This window comes from Anabrus simplex, chromosome 8 (assembly GCF_040414725.1).
Source record: "Anabrus simplex isolate iqAnaSimp1 chromosome 8, ASM4041472v1, whole genome shotgun sequence".
Lineage (NCBI taxonomy): Eukaryota > Metazoa > Arthropoda > Insecta > Orthoptera > Tettigoniidae > Anabrus > Anabrus simplex.
The window spans coordinates 214535553-214563344 of record NC_090272.1 but is presented as its reverse complement, the minus strand read 5'-3'; the positions used below and the strand labels follow the sequence as shown (position 1 = coordinate 214563344).

The 27792-nt window shown below is 39.4% G+C and overlaps 1 protein-coding gene across 1 annotated transcript in view; it reads right to left on the bottom strand.

Moving 5' to 3' along the window:
- Positions 1–27792, bottom strand: part of Ask1 (apoptotic signal-regulating kinase 1) — a 226847-nt gene that overhangs the window by 110837 nt on the left and 88218 nt on the right. The window contains exon 14 of the mRNA XM_067152155.2: positions 19846–19989. Coding sequence (XP_067008256.1) covers positions 19846–19989 — 144 coding nt within the window. The remainder of the gene's footprint in view (positions 1–19845; positions 19990–27792) is intronic.

Here is a 27792-nt window from a genome sequence, read left to right as displayed (position 1 = left end):
ATCCGTAAATTTGGATGACATTGGTTTCAAAGTAGTGGCTCCTTTCCCATTTGTAGCTGTGCAATGATGTTATGTTTATCTGTGGAAGATAAGATTGAGTTATAAGTGATATTGTGTGGAGGAATGTCTAAGGGTTATGTGTGTGAATTGGAATATGTACTTACTGTTGTTGGTGTAGCTGAGTTGTGTTTGACATGCGAGCTTGTAATGTACTACTTCGTGTTCTTCTTGGGCTTATACTAGCTGCTGTGAGGGGAAGGGAAGGAGGGGTAGGGAGAGTTGTTGTTGTGGGGGTAGGGATGGAGCTGGGTGTGTTGTTTGGTGTTTTTCTGTTGCTTGTTGTGTTCTGTTTATCGATTAACTTAAGGTAAGGGTTTTTTAGGGCGGGGATAACTGTATTGAAGATGATGTTAGTTTTTTCTGTGATTTCATTTATGTTGTAATTTGGATTGGTGTACTGATCTAGAGTGATGTAAAATTCTTCTGTTATGTTGAGCAGGGGGCCTTTGGGGTTTATGTTTAGGATTTGCATATCGTTATCGATGTTTGTAAAACTGTGTTTATAGTCTGCGACATGTTGTCCTATTGAGGAAAAATGATTGTGTTTCACTGCGTTTATGTGTTCGTTATATCGGGTTAGGAAGTTTCTACCGGTATGTCCAATATAGCTGGTCTCGCAGTTATTACATTTGTTACGGTATACCCCTGAGTGGTTGTTGCTGTTGATTGCTGTTGATACACAATGTCAGGACAATCAACAGCAACAACAAATACAACCACTCAGGGGTATACCGTAACAAATGTAATAACTGCGAGACCAGCTATATTGGACATACCGGTAGAAACTTCCTAACCCGATATAACGAACACAAACGCAGTGAAACACAATCATTTTTCCTCAATAGGACAACATGTCGCAGACTATAAACACAGTTTTACAAACATTGATAACGATATGCAAATCCTAAACATAAACCCCAAAGGCCCCCTGCTCAACATAATAGAAGAATTTTACATCACTCTAGATCAGTACACCAATCCAAATTACAACATAAATGAAATCACAGAAAAAACTAACATCATCTTCAATACAGTTATCCCCGCCCTAAAAAACCCTTACCTTAAGTTAATCGATAAACAGAACACAACAAGCAACAGAAAAACACCAAACAACACACCCAGCTCCATCCCTACCCCCACAACAACAACTCTCCCTACCCCTCCTTCCCTTCCCCTCACAGCAGCTAGTATAAGCCCAAGAAGAACACGAAGTAGTACATTACAAGCTCGCATGTCAAACACAACTCAGCTACACCAACAACAGTAAGTACATATTCCAATTCACACACATAACCCTTAGACATTCCTCCACACAATATCACTTATAACTCAATCTTATCTTCCACAGATAAACATAACATCATTGCACAGCTACAAATGGGAAAGGAGCCACTACTTTGAAACCAATGTCATCCAAATTTACGGACGCCAAAAAGACAACATGAATTAGTTCTAATAAAAGGGCAACACACACAGCAGAGCTGAACATATTTTACTTGAATTTCATCCATACATTTGGCACCTTTTTAAAATTGAAAGTGTTTTATCTCACATACGCACAGGAAGACAACACTTTTATCCATGCAATTTTACAAACTCCAAGAATAGCAGCTGAAGTGTACAACTGTGAATAAGACTTAAATACGGAAGTTAGTCGATGTATTGACCACCAAGCAAGAACGAATGTTCATATGCATGAAGTGTTTTTAGTTTAGGAAAAGACGTGTTTTATACACTAGTTTTAAGACCTTCAACATTTTAGACATACAGTTGCAATATTGTACAGAATGACATATACGCCAGTTCACGCTAAGACGTGCCCCATTTGTATGTAACTAAATGTACATCATCATCATATGGCATTCCTTCAACACCACAATCTTAATCAAAGCTTCATTATATAAATATGTATGGATGGTTCAGCTGAAGATGACCTTGAATATGAGGTCGAAACCGGTCCTGTAGTTTAATATATACAATAAATAAGTATTGATTGGTGGAAATCCTCTCCTATTTTTAATTTCTTCGGTCATTCCACCACTCTTCCAACACTGTGTCCCAGTCCAGGTTTCCTTCTCTAATACTGTGTTGGATTGTGTTGTTCCATCTCAATCGTGGTCGTCCGCGGCCTCTGCTTCCTTGCATTTGCATTTCCATCACCTTTTTTTTTTTTGTTGTCATTCTTTTATCACTCATTCGCTTTATGTGCCCAAACCATCTTAAACGGCTCTTCTCTATTCTATCACTCATTTTTTCCACTCCAATTTATATTCACCTCACATGAAGTGAATATAACCTTATAAGTTGAAAGTTTATTTTCAGGGATATAGTCCAATAAAGTAAATTTGTGTCCTTGTTCCGAAGTGGAGCAGCTCTTTTCAGGACCCCTCCTTCACCCCTTCTCCCCAATGGAGGTGAGCTGGACGTACAATTTTAACCACATAACAGCCATTCTTGAATTTCTGGTGGTACCGGGAATCGAACCTGGCCCCGCGAGGATGGCACCTGATAGCACTAAGTGTTACACTATGAATACAGTCCATTGAACTCTTGAAAAAAAAAAAATATATATATATATCTGCTATATCTTGTTGGAATCCTACAAGTTGAGCCTCACTGGAATAACCCTTCCTAATGTGAACTACCTCCTATCAAACCAGTTAGTAATTACTTCCCTCATTTCGACTACTGTGACGCGATTTATACAGACGCTCGGGGCAAGTTATTGAGCAGATTACGTGGTCAAAATGCATGTGTGAGATACGTCTGTAACCTACGGTACTATGACCACGAAACTCCTTCATATAACCACCTATCTTGGCCCCGACTAGAAATCCGTCGCACTGTGCATACCCTATGCCATCTCCATAAAATCCTTCATTCTTCACAGCCATTTTACCTTACTTCATATTTCAAATACCTATCCTCTTATCACAGTCTTAACACCAGATCTGCTAATAATTCCATCCTTGCTTTACCTACCCATAGAACTGCCATCTACGATAAATCATTCACAGTAATTGCCTGCCGTGAGTGGAACCTCCTTCCCGAAAGTATCAGGGAGTTAAGCTCTATTCGCACTTTCAAGTAAGGACTTTGGAGACATTTTATGCACCTATAAGGATCATCTGAAAACTTGATGCTGCTACTTACAACCATTCTATCGTTATGGATGTCCTGGTAGAGAGTCTAAAATTCTTATCCGATTCGTTTTTAAAATCAAATTTTATGTACTGCCTCTTTTCTTTTACATGTAGGATATTAGTTTTAAGAATTTATCCTTTTATTATATCTGATTTACTTCATCTTAATGTAATCTAACCATCCTTGTATTATTATTAATTTACTTTGTATTAGATCTAGTTATTATAAGTAATACAATGTAATATATGTATATTTCAGTTCCTGGTTAGATGGAATAGAAGACCTGAAGGCCTTAATCTTGCCAGGTAAAATAAAACATTACTAAACTAAACTAATATAATCAGAAAGAATGCTTTCCCAGAGCTTACAAGCAACACTTCAAGCTAACTGTCCTGTAGTTGTTTAATTTTATCACCCTTTCCTTTGTACACTGGGGCTATTATAGCAACTATCCATTTATTTAGTATGTAACTCCTTCATGCAAAGAGTAATCAAGTTAAGTATTTCAGATAAGGTACTATATCCCAACCCATTGTTTTTAATATATTGCCAGAAATCTTATCAATCTTAGCTGTTTTTCTTAGCTTTCAACTTTTGTTTCTTTTTGTAAACGGCTTTTCAGTGCAACGGCTTTTGTTGTACAATCTTTTAGCTGATACTGTTAGAAATTTGCTACCCATTCATCCAGCCTAGCTTGTACCTCTACCTCTGTCTCTCCCCAGATGGCTACATCATCAGCAAACACCAATGTGTGTAGTTCTCCATCTTGTTCTTTCTTCATGCTTTTAAGAATACTGTCCATGACAGTAATGAATAGACGAATAGTAATAGTGAGAGTGCCCTCTCTTGTTGGACACCATATGGTATTAAACCATTCAGAATGGCCATCCCCAAAACGTGCACAGCTGCTACAGTTGCGGTACAGCATCTGGACCTTGCCTAAGAGATATTCAGGTACTCGCACTTCTCTAATGCACTTCCATATGACTGGTCTAGCACCCTATCGAATGCCTTTTCTAGGTCTAAGAATACTACAATTAGGTCATTCCCTCTCTCCCAGTGTTGTTCCATTAACATCCTTAGAGTGAAGATCAGGTGTGGTGTAGTTCTACTGGTTCTAAATACATGCTGTCCTCCTTCCAGGACAGGTTCTATCACTACTCGCAGTCTGTTTTCAATAATATTTTCCATTACACCGCCCTGCTAAGATTTTCTGGCAAAAATAATTGTATGTGATTTACGATTGAAATAAATATATATTGTGGTTCCCCCTATTCAATACAAGAAAACTTATTAATGCAAGGTTCCCTTATTAATGCAAGGTTACATTATAAGTCAATCTTGCATTAATAAGTTTTCTTGTATTGAATAAGTGGAATCACAATAGATGTTTATTTCAATTGTAATCTCAGTTCAATACGGACCAAATGAAATTCTTATCATTCAATGTGATATAAATTACATTTAGTGTCCTTGTGTAAAAAAATAATACCAGTTGTTTCATATCGCGTATAGATTTGTCACAAGTCCGTCTCATGTTTACGCTAATTGTTGTTGTAAATGAGATTTGGATTGGTTGTATAGAATGCAGGTATGGACATGTCTGAGAGAAAATATTGTATGTGTTCTGTTTTAGAGGGGAGGAGGTAATCGCACAGGAACACCAGAAGAACAATTAGAACAGTTGCAGTTTGCGCATGCGCAATGTCAGAAAAGGTCAAAACACCAAGATCGCATTTCTTCGTAGTCTGAGAGGAGAATCTGAGAACGTGTGTCTCACCTTTGTCTACAAGTTACAACGTGCACTTGAAGTCGATTAAGTGAATAAGTGAGTTAGTGTTAAAATGGCAAATGGCAGTTTTGTTCAGAGGTGAAAATGTGTGAACAATCCTAACTCTTTGTTATATATGTGGCCAGTATACAATTAAAGACCAGAAGCGAAATATTATGCTATTTATAAAAAACAATGAACATGTTACTTTATTTGTATATTTGTTACAATTTGATCATGTCCCATTAAAATTGCATATATTCTCTATTATGGTGTTTTCTATCAAAATTACAACATATGTTAAATTTGGATTTCAAATAGCAAATAAACTGTACGTGATAGGCAAAAAAAAAAAAGGGTTACATATTTGGCATATTTTAAAATGAAGTTAGGTGATTAGGAGAAGAATTTTGCACCCCAAAATGTGTGTAGAAAACCTGTGGCAATGGTACAATGGGTTGTTGCCATCAATGCCATTCGGAATCTCAATGGCTTAGCGGGAACAAAGAAATAATTTTGACGAATGTTATTTTTGTGTATGTAAAGTATCCAGGTTCAATACGAAAAATAAAAAGCACATTGTATATCCCTGCCTTCCATCTGCCATAACCCCCGTACCACATGGACCCGATATTCCTGTCCCAAAACCACCAATATAGTTACCGGAGAGGGTGTTTTCGTCATCTTCAAGTGCGGAGGATGGTGGTGGTGATAACTTTGTACCGGATGTTGAGGATAAAACCCCATGTCTTTATAATCCGTGTTACTTAAATGATTTGGTGCATGACCTAAGCCTCTAAAGAAAAGAGTAAACTTTTAGGATCAAGATTAAAACAGTGAAATTTTTTACTTCCTGAGACAAATTCATATTGTTACAGAAATCGGAAGGGAGAATTCCATCAGTTTTTTGTTCATGAAGATGAACTTGTGTTTTGCTGTGATATCCCTGGCTTGATTCATCGTCGTGGAACTATTTACCAAGCAAAGGACTGCCATCTATTTATTGACACCAGTAAAAGAAGACTCAACGGTGTTCTTCTACACAATGGAAATAAACAGATGGTTACTGTGCTGTGATTTAGAAGTGTTCGGTTTCATATTAGGGCAGCAAGAAGGATATACAAAGTTCCCCTGTTTTCTGTGTGAGTGGAACTCTCAGGACAGGGATCGTCACTGGTTAGTGTCTGAGTGGCCCAAGAGGAAACAGTTTGCGTCTGGAGAAAAAAACATTGTAAATCGTCCATTAATTGATCCTCAAAACATGTTATTGCCCCCTTTACATATTAAATTGGGAATTATGAAGCAGTACGTGAAGCGTTTGGATAGAGGCAGTCCCTGCTTTCGGTACCTCTGTCAGAAATTTCCAGGACTGTCGGATGCCAAAATTACGGAAGGTGTTTTTGACGGCCCCCAAATTCTGAAGCTTATGAAGGATCTGACATTCAGTACGACGATGAACGAAACACATCTTCAGACATGGGAATCATTCAAGGATGTTTGCAGCAAATTCCTGCGAAATGTTAAAGATGTCAACTACCAACAGATTGTAGAAACCATGCTGTACAACTTCCAGAAATTGGGTTGCCACATGAGCTTAAAATTAAATTTCCTGCACCCTGCACAGTCATCTGGATTATTTTCCTGCAAATTTAGGAGCATTCAGCGAGGAACATGGTAAGCAGTTCCATCAGGATCTAAAAGAAATGGAACGAAGGTATCAGGGGTGATGGGACGTTTCCATGATGTCAGATTGCTGTGGGTGTCTAGTGTGAAATAACCCTACTGAGGAACACAAAACGCAAATCAACACAGCATTCATTCACATCAAAGTGCAGCAAACAATAGTGTTCTTGTAGTGAGATTCATACAATCTAGCGATGAACATGTTACGTTTTTGTATATTTGTTGCAATTTGATCATATCACATTAAAATTACATATATTCCCTATTATGGTGTGCTTCCTATAGAAATTACAACAATATGTCAAATTTGGATTTCAAATAGCAAATAAACTGTACATGATAGGCAAAAACGGTTTAATATTTGAAATCAGCACACCTAAATTAGGGTAAATCACCTCTTCAACTTTTTGCCAGAGAGAAACATTTCTTTTTCGCAGGCCAGTGTTATTTTCAGACCATGGGAGAGAAGTGGGAAACCTCTATACTAGGCATACTTTCTTCTACATCCTTTTTTTAAATAAGGGGATAATACCTTCTGTCCAGTCCTCTGGAACCTGATTTTCATACCATATTGCTCTCAAAGTTCTGTATAGCCACTGCACCCCAGGTATACCTGCTGTTTTGATCATGTCAGCAGTAACTTCATCGACCCCAGCTGACTTACTCCTTTTATCTCCTATCAACCACATTAATTTGCCTAACAGTCCTACTTTTCCAACCTTATTTTCTATTGCCTTAGTTCTAACTACAACAAAAAGAGCTCCATTATCACTTATACCATTGATCACTTCAGTTTCTCCATAGAGCTTTCGGTTTTATCTCCACCTCGTCTAGAATAATTCTCTCTCTAGTTGGTTCCATCACTTTCTGATTCACATGTCCTTCCCGGATTAAATTATTCACCATTTGTTGGTCACACTTCCTGTCATTCGGATTACCTTCCCAGTTAGCAACTGGTAAATTGCAATAATCCACTGCAATAACATTCCTTTCTGAGTAGTTCCCCACATAGTTCATTTCTTATCAAATAATTATGCATGGGCTAAGCATCGCCCCTGCCAGGTCTGCACACGCTAAAATCATCAAGTTGCCTATTATCTCTAGAGACGAGCCTTACACCAAGAATTTAATATTTCTCATCCTTAACTTTTTCGTAACTGATAATTCTTCTTTCACTAATATGAATACTCTCCTTCATACTGTTCCTCTCCTGTCTCTACAATAAACATCCATGAGAACATTTCTGCATCCAAAATATCACTTCTCAGCCATGATTAAACTCCTATTACAATATCTGGTAAACATATCTCTCTTACATTACTTAATTTTATGCTTCCAACAAGAAAACTTATGAAACATTTACTGACTTGGAAAAAGCATTCGATAATGTTGAGTGGAACTTGCTTTTTCAAGTAATGGAGAATACGAGACTTGACTGGAAAGTCAGGTACGTTATTCTGAATCTATACAAGACTCAAACCATGGAAGTTAATATTAATGGTACTACAAGAGAAGCAAAAATTAGAAGAGGAGTGCAACAAGGCTGCCCACTGTCACCATATCTCTTTAACGTGTTCATAGAAAATGCAGTTAGAGAAATGAAAGGGCATACTACAGGGGTAAATTTTAATGGTATTCAGGTGCACGGTATCCACTTTGCAGATGATACTGTTATTTTAGCTAATTCTGAAAAGGCTATGAGTAAGGTGCTAAGAACATTCAGCAAAGTCTTCGAAAAATTTAAACTAAAAATAAATACTGTATAAAGAAAATAAAATTCATGACAGAAGACAAAATTTAAAATTAAATAACACACCGATGGAACAAGGCACAGAATTCTCCTATTTGGGTAGTGTAATTATCTCTGATAACAGATCCCTTTCGGAAATCGAGAAAAGAATAGTGGTAGCAAAACAAGCCTTCTGAAATAAGAAAAATGTATTGCTAAACAACCATCTCAGTGTGGAGAGCAGAAAATCATTTCTCAAGACATTTGTTTGGAGTGTGCAACTGTATGGTTGTGAAACCTGGACTATCAGGGAAACGGGGAAGAAACAAAACTTGAGGATGCAAAAATGTGGTTTTGGAGAACAATTAAAAAACAAGTTGGATGGATAAAAAAACAAATGACCTTGTTTTACAAAATGTAAAGGAGGATTGACGTTTATTAAATACGATAAAGAGGAAAACACAGTTCCTTGGACACGCCCTATGACATGACTCTTCTCCAAACCATCATCGAAGGTAAAGTACTGCGAAGAGAGACTTACGGGACGTCCAAGGATGTCATACATCAGGAACTCCCTCGGTGAACTGGCATGTGGTTCATATAGCAACATGAAAAGACTAGCAGAAGGTCATCAGACGTGGCTACAGTGATGAAGCATTGCCTATAGTGCATGATGAAGGAATTCTATTCTATTCCTTTCTTGACAATACTTCTGCAGTTTTACACTAACAACTTTGTCTTCCTTACTTGACTTCCAGCTCCATATACTCTTATCAGCGCTCCTTAGTCCACCCCGTTTCCCCGACTACACATCCCTCTAACGTTTTTAAACAAACCCCCAAACTTTGACGTAACATTGTGGTTCAAATGAAGGCTATGTGAGTGCACATCCCTATCGCCAACCCACCCATTAGGATCTACAATACTCATTCCCAATTTTCCACATACCCATTCCTTAGTATCATTTAAATCCCCAATCACCTACACGGTACCCTGCTGATGATAATCTCTGCACTGGGCAAGTTGGCTGTGCGGTTAGGTGCGCGCAGCTGTGTGCTTGCATCTGGGAGATAGTGCGTTCCAATCCCACTATCGGCAGCCTTGAATGAAGATGGTTTTCTGTAGTTTCGCATTTTTACACCAGGTAAATGCTGGGGATATGCCATGGCTACTTCCTTGCCACTCCCAACCCTTTTCTATCCCATCGTCACCATAAGACCTATATGTGTCAATGCGACGTAAATAAATTTAAAAAAAGTAAAAAAAAAATCAATTTCTGCTTCCATAAACTCCCACAGTTGTAAACTGATCCCATACATTCCAAAACTATGTTCGTACCTATTCCTGCTTATCTTACATTGTTGGTACCTAACAATGTGAAAAATTACCACCTTCTCCTTACTCTCCTCCTTCCTTTCTACTTTCCTCAGCATCTACCTAAAACCTAATTCCTCGATAATACTCTACTCTATTTCACTTTCCTCCACACACATACCCCATATGCCTAACAATGGAATTGCCCATGACCAGAGCCTCAACCCCTCTCCCAACTCATTAGATCCCCTCCTCACTTGTTTTCCTTTAACTTCCCTGATAACTGCAGAACCTACTTCCTCCTCACTTTTCTCCCTCTCCCGAACCTGTTCCATCTACTCTTCTTACCCTCTACTCTTCCCTTGGTCTCTACTTTGAAACACTTCCCTGTTCCCCCTGCTGTTCTACCTGCAGTGACTCATACCAATACCTCTCCTGAACTCACTACCTGGTGAGATGACGGGAAATGGGTTGTGCAGGGAGAAAGGTTGGAACTGGTAAGCAAGTTAGAATATCTAGGAGGCATTATTAATATTAAAGGCACCTGGAATGATCATATTAAGAGGGCGAGGAACAGAGGGTGCGCCGCCCTAGCCTCAGTCAAAAACTTGCTAGCGAAATATCCGGATATCAATTATAAAACCCTGAGGTTAGTTCTAAGATTGGTGATTTTCGGGAGGGTATTGTATGGCGCTGAAGTTTGGGGGTTGGATGACAAAAGAGTTGAGTTAAGACGAATTATTACTAATTTTGGTAAGATGGTGCTGGGGCTCCCGATGTGCACAGCCAATGCAGGGGTGGAATTAATGTGTGGGGAGGATTTGGAATCACTGTGTGAAAAGAATAGTTAGATATTGGATGAATTTGAAAAGACAGGAAGGAGGGAGGGTATTACAGGCCGCGTACGAACAACAATGGAAGAGTATGTATAAGGGATGCTGGCTAGATAAAATTAAGGGATACTTGGAGATGATAGGCCTGGGGTACATGTGAGAAGAGGTGTGGACGAAGACAGAAGCTAGAGGGATGAAGGTACTGGTAAGGAGGATTAGAGATCTGGGTAGGCAGAAATTATTGGCAGAAAGTAGATTAAGAAGTTCCCTTAGTGTTTTTAATAAAGTTGAGGAAGTAACGGGGATATATATTAGATATGTTGATAGGTTGAGGAGGAGAGGGTTGGTATGGTGGTTGTTGAGGCTACATAGAAATACAGGGTGGCTAAGAGGTAGAGATAGGGCAGTATGTATACTTTGTGGGGCAGAGAACGGTGATTTTCACTTATGAGGTAAGTGTGAAGAAACAAATAAGATTAGAAATAGTTTACTGAGTACCAAACATCGGAAGATTTTAGGTAAAGGAGATGAGCAGGGTATTATAAGGTGGATTATTAAGGAATGGGAAAATGGAGAACTGAACAGGTATTTATGTGCGGTAAAAAATTCCTGTGTGAAAAAAATGGAAGAGGAAGGGGCACAGGACGATATGTCAGGATGTAAGGGAGAAGTGGTTAAGAGTATGAGGATATTCAATCGTTGGAGTTTGTTGAAAAATTTAGAAGCTAGTTAAGTGTGGGTGATGTGGATATAGTGAAGTAGTTTGAATTCGAGCCTGGAGGCTAAGTAAGACCAAGTGATAAAGATTGTGGAGGTGGCGAAGTAGTTAGTGAGTAAATGTTTTGGTATCTTGGAATGTAGATGCCTTACCAATTGCGATATTGAGTATTGTATGCAATTGTTGTCATTTGGTTTAATTGAATCCAGAGGAATTAGGTCATGGAATAAAGCATGCGGAGTAAGCAGTACTGATTACAAGGGAGTGAGCCGAATCTGTTGTAAAGCACAGTCAGCGGTTCTTGCAGCATAATCTGTTGTGAAGGTCATATGGAGTGTACAGTCATGTGGTGAATGCAAGGTCAGGGTAGGGCCAGATTAGTTGTTTTGAGGTAGATTTTTGTTTTCTTCTTCTTCTTGCGTTCCTGCCTTCTAAGGACCACGTTACAATTTCAACTCTTCCACAATTCTTTCCTTTTCTTCCAGTATTCTTTCATTGTTTCACTGTGCTTCTTTTTCCTGTCTTCAGTCCACTTTGTGCCTGTTTTCTTTTCCTTCCCACCTTGCAATCCTTCCATTTGTAAGACTTTCTTCCTAAAAATCTTTCTTTCCAATAATTCTTCTTCTCGTATGTTGTTCCTTTCCAGGTCTTTCTTGACTTCTTGAATCCAGGTGGTAGTTGATTTCTTTTCCCAAAGGTACTTGAAGATTCGTTTAGTTAGTCTATTGTCATCCATTCTGTAAATGTGTCCAAGAAATAGCAATCTCCTTTTTCTTATTGTTTCTGATATGTTTTCTATGTTCTGGTAAATTTCATTGTTACTTCTTAATTTCCAAAACTCTGCAATTAGAGGACCTAATATTTTCCTTATTATTCTACTTTCTACTAATTTATCGAGCTTGGAGTTCAGTGCTTGACATTCGCTGGCATAAAGGCATTCTGGTTTCACTACTGTGTTGTAGTGCTTTATTTTAAGTTTTCTTGATAAACACCTTTAGTTAAAAGTATTCTTAGTTATACCGTAAGCTCTTTCCATCTTTTGTATCCTCTCCTCTATAGCAGATATTTCTAAACCATTTTCTTGAATTGTCTCACCCAAATATTTGAATTTCTTTACCTTTTCTATTTGACCAATATCCATTACTAAAAACTTTGGGGCACTTTTTATCACCTTGTACAAAATATATCGAGTATGATGTATGGCCTGGAAGCAGCAACATTTACTGGACCAACAAAGAGTCGTCTTCATGCAACAGAAATGAAGTTCCTTCGTTCTTGTCTACAAAAAACAAAAATGGATAAAATAAGGAATGTGGATATCCGGCAACAGCTTAGAATGGAAAGAAGCTTGCTGGAGACTCTAAAAGTGGAGAGATTGCAATGGTATGGTCACATAAAAATAATGGACCCTCACAGGACTCCTCGAACTTACTTTGACCACAATGTTCCTGGGAACAGACTCACAAGAAGACCTTGCGATGTTTGGGAAAAACAGATATTGAAGGACCTTGAAATTAGAGATGTGAACTGGCATCGCATATATGAGCAGCAACTATGGATGGATAGGACAAACTAGAGGAGGCTCGTACACAACCGCACCCAGCTTGCTGGAGTGAAAAAATTATGATGATGATGACGACAAAACTCATTGTCTCTTCCCTCATTCTCCTTAATACCAACTTCACACCCACAAATCCTACACCTGCCTCCCTCAGTCATGAAATATGAAAATATCAACAGAAATAAAATAGAATGCTTGTATGTGTCCAACCCTTGTCCTATTTCTCTACACGGTCAGGGATGAAGTGAGATGAATCTTCATAGCAAGTTTTTACGACCGGATACCCTTCCTGACGTCAATATCAAGGGAGTTAAGGAGATGAAATGAATGACATGATATGTAATAGGAAGGGAGAGTGAAACCCAGTGCCAGCTCATAGACTACTCTTATTGAAACGTACAAAGGTGTCTGCTCAAGACTTGACGTTCCCACCTGATGGATGAATCACCTTACACAGCATCACATGTCCTCATTCTACACTAGTGTCCAAAACTTAAGCATAATCACTAAACAAGGCCATACCGCCTGATAGGAATGTCAGACAGATTTTTTTTTGCTATTTTGCTTCATGTCGCACCGACACAGATATGTCTTATGGCGACGATGGGATAGGAAAGGTCTAGGAAGTGGAAGGAAGCGGCTGTGGCCTTAATTAAGGTACAGCCCCGGCATTTGCCTGGTGTGAAAATGGGAAACCACGGAAAACCATCTTCAGGGCTGCCGACAGTGGGGCTCGAACCCACTATCTCCCGATTACTGGATACTGGCCGCACTTAAGCGACTGCAGCTATCGAGCTCAGTGTCAGACGGATTGCTGAACAAATGGAAGCTGAATTACACACCACAAGTCACACATCTTGTCCAAAAAAAAAAAAAAACAGTGTCAGAAAGGTTCTGATAGCTAAGGTACACTTGGCAAAATATGCTGTTAATAGGGTGTATGGTTATCCCTAACGGCCACACATGCTTCGCAGCAATGTGGCATGCTGTCAAATTGTCCAAGAGCTCTTGTGGCAGTCGATCCCATTCCTCCGAAAGGACAAGCGAAGGTCTTGGAGGGTCCTTGGTGGAGGCTGACAGGATGCAATTCGCCTCCCCAATGCATCCAGACATGTTCTATAGGATTCAGATCCGCAGACCTTGCTGGCTAGTCCATGCAATGAATGTCTTCCCCAGCCAAAAATTCAACCACCAGAGCAGCGCGGAGCAGTCAGGCATTATCGTACATTATGAGGAAGTCTGGACCAACCGCACCTCTGAAGAGTCGAACATGTGGTCTCAGTACCTCATCCCTGTATCTCCAGGCTTTAACAGTGTTCCTCGGACCACCCATGAAGATATGCAGGTCCGAACGGCCATTCAACATAATGCTGCCCCACACATGACGCCACACCACCATACTGGTCCCGCTCCACGATGTTCCTGTGGTTGTATCGGCTACCCGGTTCTCTCCAGATTAATGTGCGATGGGAATTGTTCTGCAAACTGAAGCAACATTCATCTGTGAAGAGCACATGCCTCCATTCATTCATTCATTCATTCATTCATGGTCCAATTTCAATGTTGACGGCTCCACAGTAAATCTCTGTGCTGGAGTGAACGGAACGCACACCGCTGGACGTCGGGCAAACAGCCCTGCTGTTCTGAGCCTCCGGTACAGAGTTTGCCGGGAAATGGCAACCCCTGAGACGGCTGCAAGCTCCGCCGACAATTGTCTTGCAGGTGCACTCCGATTTTGTCGGGTGGTTAAGGCCAGATATCGGTCCTGCTGTGGGGTGATTACCCTTGGTCAACCTGGTACTGGCCTACGACTAACATCTCCTGCATCTCGAAATCGTCTCCAAAGCCTGGAAATGACACTTTGTGGCACATTCAAGGATACGACGACTTCGGTCTGTGTCTGGCCTGCTTCCAGGCGGCCGAGTATTCTATCCTGCAAAACGAGTCCAAATGGCGTTGTTGTGTTACTATGTTGTCACGTTCACCACAAGGCTACACTCCGGACACTTTAACAAGGCAAACACGACTGAGGGAATATGGGGGGCAAGCACTGGCTGTGTTTACCTCGCGGTTACGCTATTAGTCAAAGCAGGGAACACTCCTTATCTATACAAAGCTAACATGTAAAGTTGGTAGGTGCACATGTCGTGAGATTTGCGGTCTATTTCCTGTTGCCCTGCTTACTCATAACTTATGCTTAACTTTTGGACACTAGTGTATATTAACACTGCAGAAAGGTTTGCATCGAAATGATGATGATGATGTTGAGAAAGGTTTTCGATCGAATCCAGGCTTTCGGCACGCAATCTAGTGATTAAGAATTGTATACCACCACCTCTCCTACCCTGCCAGCCAACACTGTGATGGTGGAATTTTTTTTACCAACAGGGCTCAAACCTGCTAACTATGATGTCAGACCATTTCGAGAAATAAAATAGCGTATTATTAGAATATATATACTGTATACATCAGAGGGAAGATACTGTATACTACATAAAGATTTCACAACAATGAAGCAAATAAGAAACTAATTGATATAATAACTACATTTTAATTCTACTTGGGCACAACCTAATAATAAAATAATAGAAATAACAGGCCAACTACCGTATTTCCTCACGTAATTAAGACTTCTTTTTTTTTTACGAAAAGGACAGGCGAAAACTTTGGATGTGTAAATTATTGAAGGAATTCAGATATTTAAAAATTATTTATAATTCATTTACATTTAAAAGGTATATCAAATATAATATAAATACAATTGGTTCAACTCATTTGCGGTTATCGTCATGTGACGTAAAATTCCGGCATGAGATTTTTTCTGAAAAGTCAAATAGGGTAGGCCTACATCAGGTAAGTTGGACATGCAGGTTTGAAGTACCAACACTGGAAAATATTCTTCCCGTTTCAAGCTCACAATACGACCTGAAGTGAATTAAACATGAACTAATAAAAGTGCAATTCATCTAATGTCATAATAATGACATACCGGCAAAACAAAATAAAACTGTCCAGCACGAGAATAGCTGGGCATCGAAGGAGGGACCCTGCTAGACCTGGACTTCGTGTCCAATCTTTTACGAGTGACGTGTCCATCCACCCTTTATTTTCTTGGACACGAACATGGATCCCTCGTGGAAATCTGACTTTAGGCATTGTTTTTCATTTTAAAACAATGTAAGATGTAAGCTGTCTGCTGTCAGCTTTTACAGCAAGCACTGCAGTACATCGTTTTTTTGCTTCCGGTAACGTGTACAATAACACTCAATGTCCCTTTCTTATCAATTGTTCGACTTTGTGGCATATGGAAACTGATTGGTGTCTGACGTGTGGTTCCTATTTGGGAGATCAAATATTCCTTCACTATACACTTCCCAATCACAAAGCGATGAAAATCAATTGCTTTTTGGTAGGAATCATTCGGCATTTTTTGGCATAATGTTATACTTCGTCGAAGAACGATCCTTTTTCTTCATAAAACTCCTCCAGCTGCGGTTAACCTTCAAATCCGAGACACTAATTCCATGTGCACTGGCTATTTCTCGTGCTTTAAAAAACAGCATTTCATGAGAAACGGCATATCACACGTTGCATAACGAAATATATTTAAGCAGATCCTCCTCAACTTGCAGAAACTTGAAATTTTTGGTCCGTGAAATGCTTTGCGAAACTTGTTGGTCGCTTCAAGAACACTTCTGTTACCGGGTTAGTGCAGGTTGCATTTGGACACTGAATACTTGGCAGCCCTATTCCCATATGTTTCGGTGTAACTGATCACCGCGTATTTATATGATGCAGTATTACTCGAATACTTGCTCACTGTGACTAACAAACAATTTAAGATCACAGAAAACACATCTCCCATACCTGAAACACTCGTAAAGTACGTTTGTACCAGACTGGAATAGATTGTCACCAGTCACTTCTGGGCTGTTCCTCTCACTGAACTAGTGCGGTGACATTTCCTACTAGCTAATAACAGCACGTTGCCCGGTATATGAATGCCCTGTTTCGCAACAGGAAGGCTGCTACTTTAGTAGCTGATATCTTTATTTTGAAACGCATCCGGAGCTGCGTGATGGATGTTTGAAGAAGTGGGTGCATCAAATACGTGAACATTTCTTTTTATGCACTTTTGACCCAAAAATATTGGGATGTATAAATTATGCAAGAGCGTTAATTATGCGAGAAAATACGGTATAGAAATGTGTAGCTTCTACAGAAATAGACACCCTTTTTCCCCCCCATTTTTACAGTAAAAAAAGTAAGCGGGGTCCAATACGTGATAACCTCAAATTTTGTGCAGTGAATACATAACTTCTAGGCTATAAAGAGCTATAATTTGTACATGTAAACATTTTACACAATTCTTCAGCAAACTTATGAATGTATTCTGAGTTTTACTGGCTATTTTCATTGGAAGACAGTATTTCTAAATTTAAAAAGACAATAAATGGTGAACACATGACTTTTAGGCCTATATATAAAATAAATGTAGTCAATTTTAGTTACTCTTATATCACGTCATTTGTTTCATCTCATTAATTCCTCTGATGAGGTTGTTAGGAAGGGCATCCAGTCGTAAAAACTTGCTACGAAGCTGTCTCACTTCTTACTTGACCTCATACAGAAATTAGATTGTTTTAAACCTACTTCTCTCCAAAAACGACGCATATTGGCCCAAGTTACGAGATATTAAACGATCACTTTGTTAATGATCTCGCCTGCTATATTAATAGCAACAACCATAAATATTATTCCTTAACTAAAGCAAACTTGTTTCCTTGTTTCGAGGTGGTGCAGCCCCCAATGGAGGAGAACTGCATGTACCATTTTTACCGCATATTAACCTTACTGCCATTCTTAAATCTCTGGGACTGCAGTACCAGGAATCGAATTCAGGCCCGCCAGAACGGCAGCTATTTAAACTAACCATTACGCAGGAAGACATTCTTAAGTAAAACAGACAAATAGCATGACTGATGTGTGCTTGGAATGTGTGGGTTGGACACGGAGCTATTCACCTATTTGTGAAATGTCACCTACGCTGCGGAGGCGACATTTCTTAACTACAAAACACAGATGCACCGCATGACTTTGTCGTGGGTTTGCATTGTGCGGGTCAAGCGGACAAAACTATTCACAAATTTTGTGTGTGATGTCATCGGAGCTGCAGTAATCGTTGTTCTTCTGTGACCAATTACGTTGGGGGTCTTGTATGCGAGATTTTTTTCATTTTCTTTTGTCTCAAAAAGCCACGGGGCTCTAATACACAAGGGGGTCTAATACATGAGTAAGTACGGTATTTGGATTTAGTAAACATGAGCAACTTATATCCAGGTAGAATATTTTAAGTTTCAGCAAATTCAAAACTAGATATAAACATCAACAAAATGATAAATTCAATCATTCAGACACAGATAACACTCTATTAATAAGTGATAACACAACATCAATGACCTACAGTCCTTGACCAACCAGATCAACCTCACAGGATGTAAACAGGTCATGAATATACATACCACAAACACATAATTCATAATTTTCAGCCACCAGTCATACTAAGATGTTTCATTACAGCTAAATTGTCAGCTTACTGAGAAAAACTTTCAATTATATATCCGGGATGCAAGATTACAAAAACTTAGACCTTAATGTAGAAATCCACAGTTGAACAGAAGCAGTTAGGTCAAATTTTAAAAACATCAGAACTCTATTTTATAATGATGATCCTAGCCTCAAAGTATGACAATGGACAGTCAAACCTTACTGTTGGTTAGTACTGTTGTTTGGTCTGGAAGAACTGACACTAAAAGATGCCTCAGCAAGAGATCTCAAAGCCTTTAAAATGTGCATCCACAGGAGGATGCTACATTTTATGGGTCCTAAAAACTCAACAACAATGTTCTAAAGAGGGCAAAGGCAGATGCGTGAGGTACTAACTTTAATTAGCCAGTGCAAAATGGAATACATTGGCACCTCATGAAAGGAAGCAAATAACATCTTCTGCAATGAGAAACTGATAGCCAACCTGCTGTTGGGTATAGATGGTGAATGGCATTAAAGACTAAATGAACATTTACCAAATCCAGCAGCTATTCCAACTGTACAATAGAAGAACTTACACCAAAGTGACTATCAATTCTAGAGGATCCGATACAAAATATAAAGGAGCTTATTTTAAAAAAATTTCTACAAGTTGCTTTATGTTGCTCCGACACAGGTAGGTCTTATGGCGACAATGGGGAAGGAAAGGGCTAGGAGTGTGAATGAAGCAGCTATGGCCTTAAATTTTATTTTGCTAGTTGTTTTACGTCGCGCTGACACAGATAGGTCTTATGGCGATGACGGGACAGGGAAGGGCTGGAAGTGGGAAGGAAGCGGCCGTGGCCTTAATTAAGGTACAGCCCCAGCATTTGCCAGGTGTGAAAATGGGAAACCACGGAAAACCATTTTCAGGGCTGCCGACAGTGGCGTTCAAACCTACTATCTCCCGAATACTGGATACTGGCCGCACTTAAGCGACTGCAGCTATCGAGCTCGATGCATGGCCTTAAATTACAGCCCAAGCATTTGCCTGGTGTGAAAAATGGGAAACCACAGAAAACCACATTCAGGACTGGCGACAGTGGGGTTCGAACCCTATATCTCCAGAATGCATGCTCACAGCTGCGCACCCTTAAACGCACAGCCAACTTGCTCAGTATATATAGGAGAAACATGTACAACATCAAAGCTGACATTGTGGATCTTGTGAAAGATTAGGCAATTCACATGACAAAAGACATTATATGACCCAGACTCTGAATTTTGTAACAGTGACGTTGGCATTTGAAAGGTCAAAACCACATTTCAGTTTTGCATGGGTACAATGTCCTTGAGTATCTGTAAATAACAAGGCCAATAAAACCAGAAGGTTACTGCATGAAAGGTCTGCTCCTAACTTCTATTTCATTCTGAGACCCAGAAGAACAAGCACATCAGAAAAAACAAATTCTTTTTTACTTTTCTGTTGATGCAATTGATACTTACCCATCGTCAGGTGATGTTTGCCCACGATTTGTAATGGTATGATTGTTACTCGATCGTTCAAATTTAGCAGTCACCCGGTCTGCTGGTACAGAAATACTACGGCTGAATTCCTGAGGAGCGGCCAATCGAGAACTCTTCTTCTTCCTTCAAAAGAAAAAACACAGTATGAATCAGAGATGAAAAATGGAGTGTTCAATTTCCGAGCACAAGTTTGGCTTATAAGATAAATTTATATATTTCTTCTTGAGACTGTAAATTATCATTTTAACATGCGATTTCAGCATAATAATGCTGAAAATATATTTACATAATCATTAGAACAGAAAGAAAAGACAAATTAAAGATACGGAAAGGTTCTAAAAATTAATTAGACAATCGTCGTGATCGGCTGCAACTCGTATCTGAGTAAACATATTCTTAAGCAGTTTAAATTTTCACGCTTGCAATGCTTTGTGAATACGTTTCATATGACAAAGGGCCGGTTGCATAAACATCATTGACTGGAGATCAGTTCTGATCTAAGTTCAGAAAATAATCTGAGATCAGACCGGTGTCGTGTTGTACAACAATAATCTAGGATCAACTAATCGAAGTTTAGTTTTGATCTCAATTCATATGTGAGCACTTGGCAATATCGTAGAAACAGCCTAGTATCGCTGTTCGCGGCGCGCAGTTTGAGACTATTTTCCTGCATATTTCCGTGTGCTGTGTAAAAGGAAGAAAACATAATGATCGAAATTAAGCAGAAAAAGGACCGTTCTCCCAATTTTTCCAAGGACAAGGATTTCCTAGTTGAAATAGTTTTGGAGAAATATAAACATATTACAAATTCAAAAATGACGGATGCGATAACATCCACACAAAAGCAGAATGCGTGGAAAAATGCTGCCTCCGATTTCAATTCTTGTAACATAAATCGGCCTAATCGATCTTGGCAAAAAAAGTTGTGCTATGAGAATATAAAAAAGAGAATGAAGAAAGCATTTGCCCATGCTAAGGTAAGTTATAACTATATGGAAATATTACTTTGTTATCAGACACAACGCAAATATTAACATACTAGTGCACTTTTTTAAAGATTCAACTGAACAAGACAGGAGGTGGTAATTTTAATAAACCAACCGTGGATGAGACGGGACAGGAATTGTTTACTGCCCTGCAGGCCCAAATTTTCCCCCTAGCCAATGCATATGACGGCAACGCCAATTTTCATCCTGAGGTTATGTCAGGTGAGCTGCATTTTCATGTGTAAGATGCTACCTTAGAGACCTAAATCATTTTGTTATCGGCTGCCTTTTAAATCGAAATAATTTTGCTGTTACACTTCAACGAATGTTCCTTTGTTTCAGAGCTGCAAGGCGGCAATGAGTATTTCCGTCTTTACCTCTGATGAGTCACATGCTACTGCAGTGCATTTGATATTGTTGGAAGAGATACCAGTCCAAAATGAGGTTGTATTGAACAAGTAAGTGAAGAAATCTTACATTAGTCCTTTATTACACAAGTTAAATTTGTCGGCAAGCAATAGGCCTATGCATCTTATTTCTTCTATTGCAGGTTCCTGCTTCGAAATCAATATGCCTACCAGCTGATCTGCACACTGCTCTTGCTTTGAGCTCGAAAACAGCTGATGAAGTCACGAAGTCAAGGTCGCTGAAGAGCAAGAAGACTGACAGTGTACTCGAAATTAAGTTTTTGTTTTATAAGAGACGGTTAGAATGTTTAGAAAGTGAGCACAAGATGAAAATAGAATGTTCACAAGCTGAATATAGGGTGAAAATGGAGACCTTAAATCTCGATAAGGTATTCAAGAGTTGGAAATTTTAGAAAAGAAGAAAATTGGGAAGATTGAGTTTAAGTGCTTAGTAGTGACATTAACTGTAAAATACATTATGTTTCAGGTGTTTGTATTTAAATTATCCTTTGTTGTTGTTGTAGATATACTATTCCAATAATTAGGTTAGTTGAACAACTGTATTATGCACTTCTCGCAATAGCCAACTGTATACTATCGTAAACAGTATTACATCATTAATAACTACTATCCTCATAGCAGTGTTCTCTCTTTTATGAACAACGTTTGCAGCATGTATTGGAATTTCTTCATATGATTTCCTTGCAGCAAACAAAGGTGAAGGAAAAAACAGATATGTGACAGGTTTCCTTTCCTATCCGACTTCCCTCAGTCAATTGCAAGATATCAGAATCATTCTGTATTGACGGTTTTCACTTTACAAAGGTAAAATTAAGTGTATCCTCCTAATTCAATACATCATATAATTCCATCATTAGATGGAGTAATCAAATTCAAACATGTTTCGGCTTGTTTGAGACATCTTCAGTGAAAAAAAGGGGGAGGGGTTGAACCAATTTACATAATACAAGCTAAAATTGTCAACCCTTGTTCTTTTCTGATCCCGACGATATTAGGTTTGCGAAGACTAACAAGTCTTCCATTTTCACGGCCAAGCTGCCGTTCTCTTTCTTTTATTCATTCTTCAATTAGTGTATCCACAAAGTGGAAAATAAAAAACACTTAGTTGTGAATCAATTAGTGTTAAGAAGGGGCGATTGCCCACTTGTACTAGCTCTCGTTCAGTCTTGTGTGGTTTAATACCACGTCAGGATAAAAATGTTGTCACACAGAGCCCGTCGCATGTCCGCCTTTTCCTTTACCTGTTACCTACGGTGATATTAAAGGTGTGAAGTCATACATTTGATCATAGTGCATTTATCAGCACAGCAGAGCGAACACGTAGTTGTCAGGAAATGGTGAAGCAACTCTGTATGTCAACAGCTAGCTCATTTTTCATATGTAGTGTGAATCGAACAGGGCAGACTCCAGCTGGCAAATTAAGCACGTTTGAATAAATTACATTTTCTCGAGCAATACTCTGATTGATTTTAGGAATAATCAGAATTTGAAATGTTTGTAGATTTAAGGCTAGGTGTAGAAAACAGTGTAGTTCAATTTTAAAAACAAAAGTTAATACCATTATGTCAGAGGATATTGATGCCATTATACTGGGTATATCTTGAACGGTCCATGTGTTATTTGAGGCAGACAACTTAGCTGAATAACCCTCTGTATCTCAGCAATCAGATATCTGTAAAACATGAACGAGATAATACAATATTGTAAGCATTTCATAGATGTTATCTTGTAGAATTATGTTTCACTGCATTATAAGACGTATAATATAGTCTATATACAGTCAACAACTATAGCTAACCGAAACAGACTTTCAACGTATTAGGTCGTGTTACGTACATGTAGTACGTGTTGAAGAGATGTTAAGTACAGAACAAAAATGGGTTCGGATCCCACTGGTGTCCGGCTGGCCATTTTTGTTCTGTACTTAACATCTCTTCAACACGTACTACATGTACGTAACACGACCTAATACGTTGAAAGTCTGTTTCGATTACAATGCGGTCGTGAAAATTCAATATTCATTAACTATAGCTAATGATGTACTATGTTAGTCCTTTATGTATTTTCTTAACATTTATCGTAACAACGCAGGTAATGTTATGTTCACAATCAGCTGTTCTTGTATGTTGATTAGAAAACAACTCCTTGAACTGAGATCAATGAGTTTGATCAGAGAAATTTCACCAGTCAAAGTTAATCCTAGTTCAGTGAAAACTGATCTCAGATTAACATTCATACAAGAACAAAAAATTAGAGTTTAGCATGAACTGAGATCAATTTAGTCTCTGATCTAAGATCAAACTCTTTATGCAACCAGCCCTTAGTAGCCCAATCTTGGCATGAAACATACATCCACACAGATCACATGGAATGGCTGGGTGAGGGCAGTGGTGAGCTTGATGGAGCTTCCGTCTTAGTCGTTTATCCTCTTCACGTCATCGGCGTTCCTCATCAAACACCGGAACTGATGTAGAAACGGTGTAGTGCCAAATGAATGACTCTCAGCAAGTATATCCAAGAATTTAGTGTTAATTCCAGTTCTTCTCATAGTATGCTTTAACTGATCTTTGAAATGCCTCAAAGGGACTCCATGAAGTCTTGTGCCGGAGCAGAGTTCACCATAGAGTAGTCTACGAGGAAGCCTGGTTGCACTCGTGACAGATGTGCCCCATCCATCTCGGATGGTGGCCAATGATGGTAGACTCAATGCTTATAGCATGAGCTTCCTCAGGAACTGCAAGTTTGCTGACACGGTCCTCCCATTTGATGTCCAAGATAGATCTAAGTTTTTGCAAATGGAAGCGCTCTAGTTTTTTGATATCCTGATGGTAGAGACTCCAAGTTTCACAACCGTAAAACAGTGTTGATATGACAACAGCATGGTAAACCATGATCTTGGTATGCACTCTAAGGTCCTTATTCATGAAGACACAATGTGATAAACCTCCAAATGCTGAGTGGGCAGCACCAATTCTCCTTGTGAGCAGTTAGCATTTGTTGAGAGGATACTTCCTAGATATATTAAGTGGTCAAACGGCTCCAGTGTAGTATCCGCAATGGAGATATTGAAAGCTGGGAGGTTCGACCCAGGTGCAGGCTTTGAGAGTACTTTGGTTTTCTGAACATTAATGGAGAGACCAAAACGATCGCAAGAACTTTTGAAACAACTGACTGACTGCTGCAGCTTCTCAGGTGTGAGAGCAAGTGCGGCAGTGTCATCTGCATTTGCAATTCCATAATGGAGAAAATCTTAGTAAGCTTTTGGGAGCAAAGTCTAGCCAGATTGAACAGTCCCACAACGAAGAGATGAAATGAAAATGAAATGGCGTATGGTTTTCAGTGCCGGGAGTGTCCGAGGACATGTTCGGCTCGCCAGGTACAGGTCTTTTGACTTGACGCCCGTAGGCGACCTTCGCGTCATGATGAGGATGAAATGATGACAAAGACGACACATACACCCAGCCCCCGTGCCAGAGAAATTAACCAATGGTGGTTAAAATTTCCGATTCTGCCGGGAATCGAACCCGGGGCTCCTATGGCCAAAGGCCAGCACGCTAACCATTTAGCCATGGAGCCAGACAACGAAGAGATATCTGACCTTGACAGCTTGATTGTCTGTAGATATTCATATAGCATGACAGCCAAATAAAGAGCGATGAGTGTTGGAGCTATCACACATCCTTATTTCAATCCATGAGCAATTGGAAATGGATCAGAGATAATATTTTGATGAATGATTTTCCCAGACATGTTATCATGAAGACCTTGACCAGATCTACAAAATGCTGCGGACAGACAAAGTGTTTCAGTACTGTCCACATAGCTGGTCTCGGAACTGAGTCGAAAGCCTTTTCCAGCTCATAGAACACTAGGTATAAAGGAGTCTGTTGCTCTCTGCTTTTTACCTGGATTTCGCTTGTACAGAAGATCATATCTGTTGTGGCTCTGGATGTTTGTAAACCACATTGCGGTTCAGGTAGGATCCTCTCAGAAATAATCTGCAGGCGATTGAGCAAAATTCTAGCAAGAATTTTACCTTCTATATATAGCAATGATATACCACGATAGTTCCCAAAAAGTCTACGATCACCATTTTTGAAAACAGTAATGTAAGGAAAGCAATACAAACTACTCACTCCTCATCTTGCCTAGTACGCCTCATTTTGGTGCTGCCATTGGTTTTTGTGGTTTTCCTATAACTGCACAGCCGCCTTTGATAGTGCTGTTCAAGGATCCAACCAGCCTCTGGGGTGATGACCTAACAGACACTTTTAAGGTCACCAGGTACTTTGCAGGTTTCCCATATTAAAAGTATAAAGTCTGGCTTCCACTTTGAATCAATTTCAGAGGTTATCTAGGCCAGGAGCCTTGCCAGGTTTCAGTTTACTGGAGCTGCATTGAATTCCTTGAATGTGGGAGAGCCATCCATGGTTGTTGGATATGTAGAGGCACATCATAGAGAAAGTCTTCAGTAGCATTTGAACTCTGATCAAGAAGAGCGGAGAAACGTTCTTTCCAATGCTCTAAGATTTCTTGACTATCAGTAATAGTGGTAGCATTATCAGCAGCTTTCACTGTTCCAGAGGAGGAGTGAGTTAGGCCATATAACTATTTATTCCTGCATACAAGTTATGCAGGTCTCTGGCATCAAACATACTTTGCAGTTCTTGAACTTTCTGCTGCCACCAGTTGTTTTTTTATCTACCTTACTTGCCCCTGACATTTATGCTTGAGTGCACTTCCTTTGCATCTGAAGATGGATCTTTAAGAAAGGATAGATGGGCTTCTCATTTTACACTGATGGCACATAAAATGTCTTTGTTGTTCTCATCAAACAAGTCTTGTCTTACTTTTTCTTAAAACCAATGGTTTTCTCAGCTGATTCTGTGATTACTTTCCAAAATGTAGCCCTTTCCTGCTCAACATTCTTTGTGTTGACTGGAGCATTTCCCAGCCTGTCAGAGATCATGTTGTCGAAATTCATGGCAGTGGATCCATCTCGAAGTTTAGATGTACCAAATTTCTGCCTGGACAGAGTTTGAAAATGCCTGGGTAGTTTACGGCGAAGACTGGTCCTAAGTTGAGATAATAGTAGCTTGTGATCCATCTAGCAATCACTGACATTTCTAGCTGTCCGGGTGATAAGGACTTCCTTCTTATCACAATGTTGAGTGATGGTATAACCAAGGATGTGCCAATGCTTCGAGCGAGGGTGCATCCATGTGGTCTTGAAGCAATTAGGTAGGCGACGCTACGTATTAGTTAAGATAAGTTCATTTTAAGTACAGAGACCAAGAAGCAGCAATCCGTTGGCATTGCAACTACCGAGTCCCTGTTTGCTCATCACATTTTCCCATAGTAGATTATCCTTCCCAACTCTAGCACTGAAGATACCCAGTAGAAAGAGCTTATCTTGAACTGGTATCTTGGAGATGGTTGTGGAAATCAAGTTTAGAACTGGTACCTAGCATCTTCATCAGTATCTAATGTACGAGAATAAAGCAGAGATGAGAGTTATCCTCCTTACCCTTCCAAAAGATGGTGTATCTTGAACTGGATTCAATAACTTTGCCTTCACTGGATAATCTTGTTTCAGTAAAGGCAGCTTCATCAATATTCATTTTAGAAAGCTCATGGGCAACACAAGCTGTTCTCCTTTCAGGTCTGTCTGTCTGATATAAAGCAGTGCTTGGACATTCCACGTTCCAATTATAAATTGTTTTCCTTTACTGTTTTGACCACATATGGGATGATCCGCTGGGTGCAGTCGTCCAGCCAAACAAAAGTGTAACTTTAACTTCCGATGGTTAGCCCACCTTTTCTATGGCTCTTCCCCATTTCGGGTGGGCAGCGGTGATCCCAAACAGACAATAATAAATAAGAGAATAAGATTTAAATTTCATCACGAAAAAGAACCTTTCAAAATACAAGAACTAAAAAAACTTAGCGTCCTAAATGTCCTGGAGTATTTGCTATGGTAATCTATTCTAACTTGAACCCTGATGGGCGAGATCTGATACAAATGAGTTGAAGTCCAAACATCATTATTTTACCAAATTTTCTTACTGAAATATAAAATATTTGTTGTGAGGATATGATGGGTCAAAAAGGTTCATTGCTCTTCTTAATATTGTTTGATAGAGTCAGAATGCAGAAAACAGTAGCTGGGTGGGTGAAAAAGTGAAAGACTGAAAGAGCATTGTACTGAGGCAAGGATGGAGAAGAAATGCCCTTCATGTGGAATTCTTCCTTCCTTAAAAGAAATCATTTTAACTTTAGATAAACTTGTGTGGTGAGGTGCGACTCTAGATTCACAAGGGCTCCAGTGGAGACAGTCAGGAGTACTGACAGGAGACTGGTGCAAAGTTAAATGGAACAGTAGAACAGAGTAGAAGGAAGAAATTATTAATTGGTTGTCCATACTGAATTTACAGTGCCCATCAGTCCAAAACAGTAAGAGTTCACTGTATAACATTCTTTTTAGAGGGAAACATGTCTAATAGTCATAAATT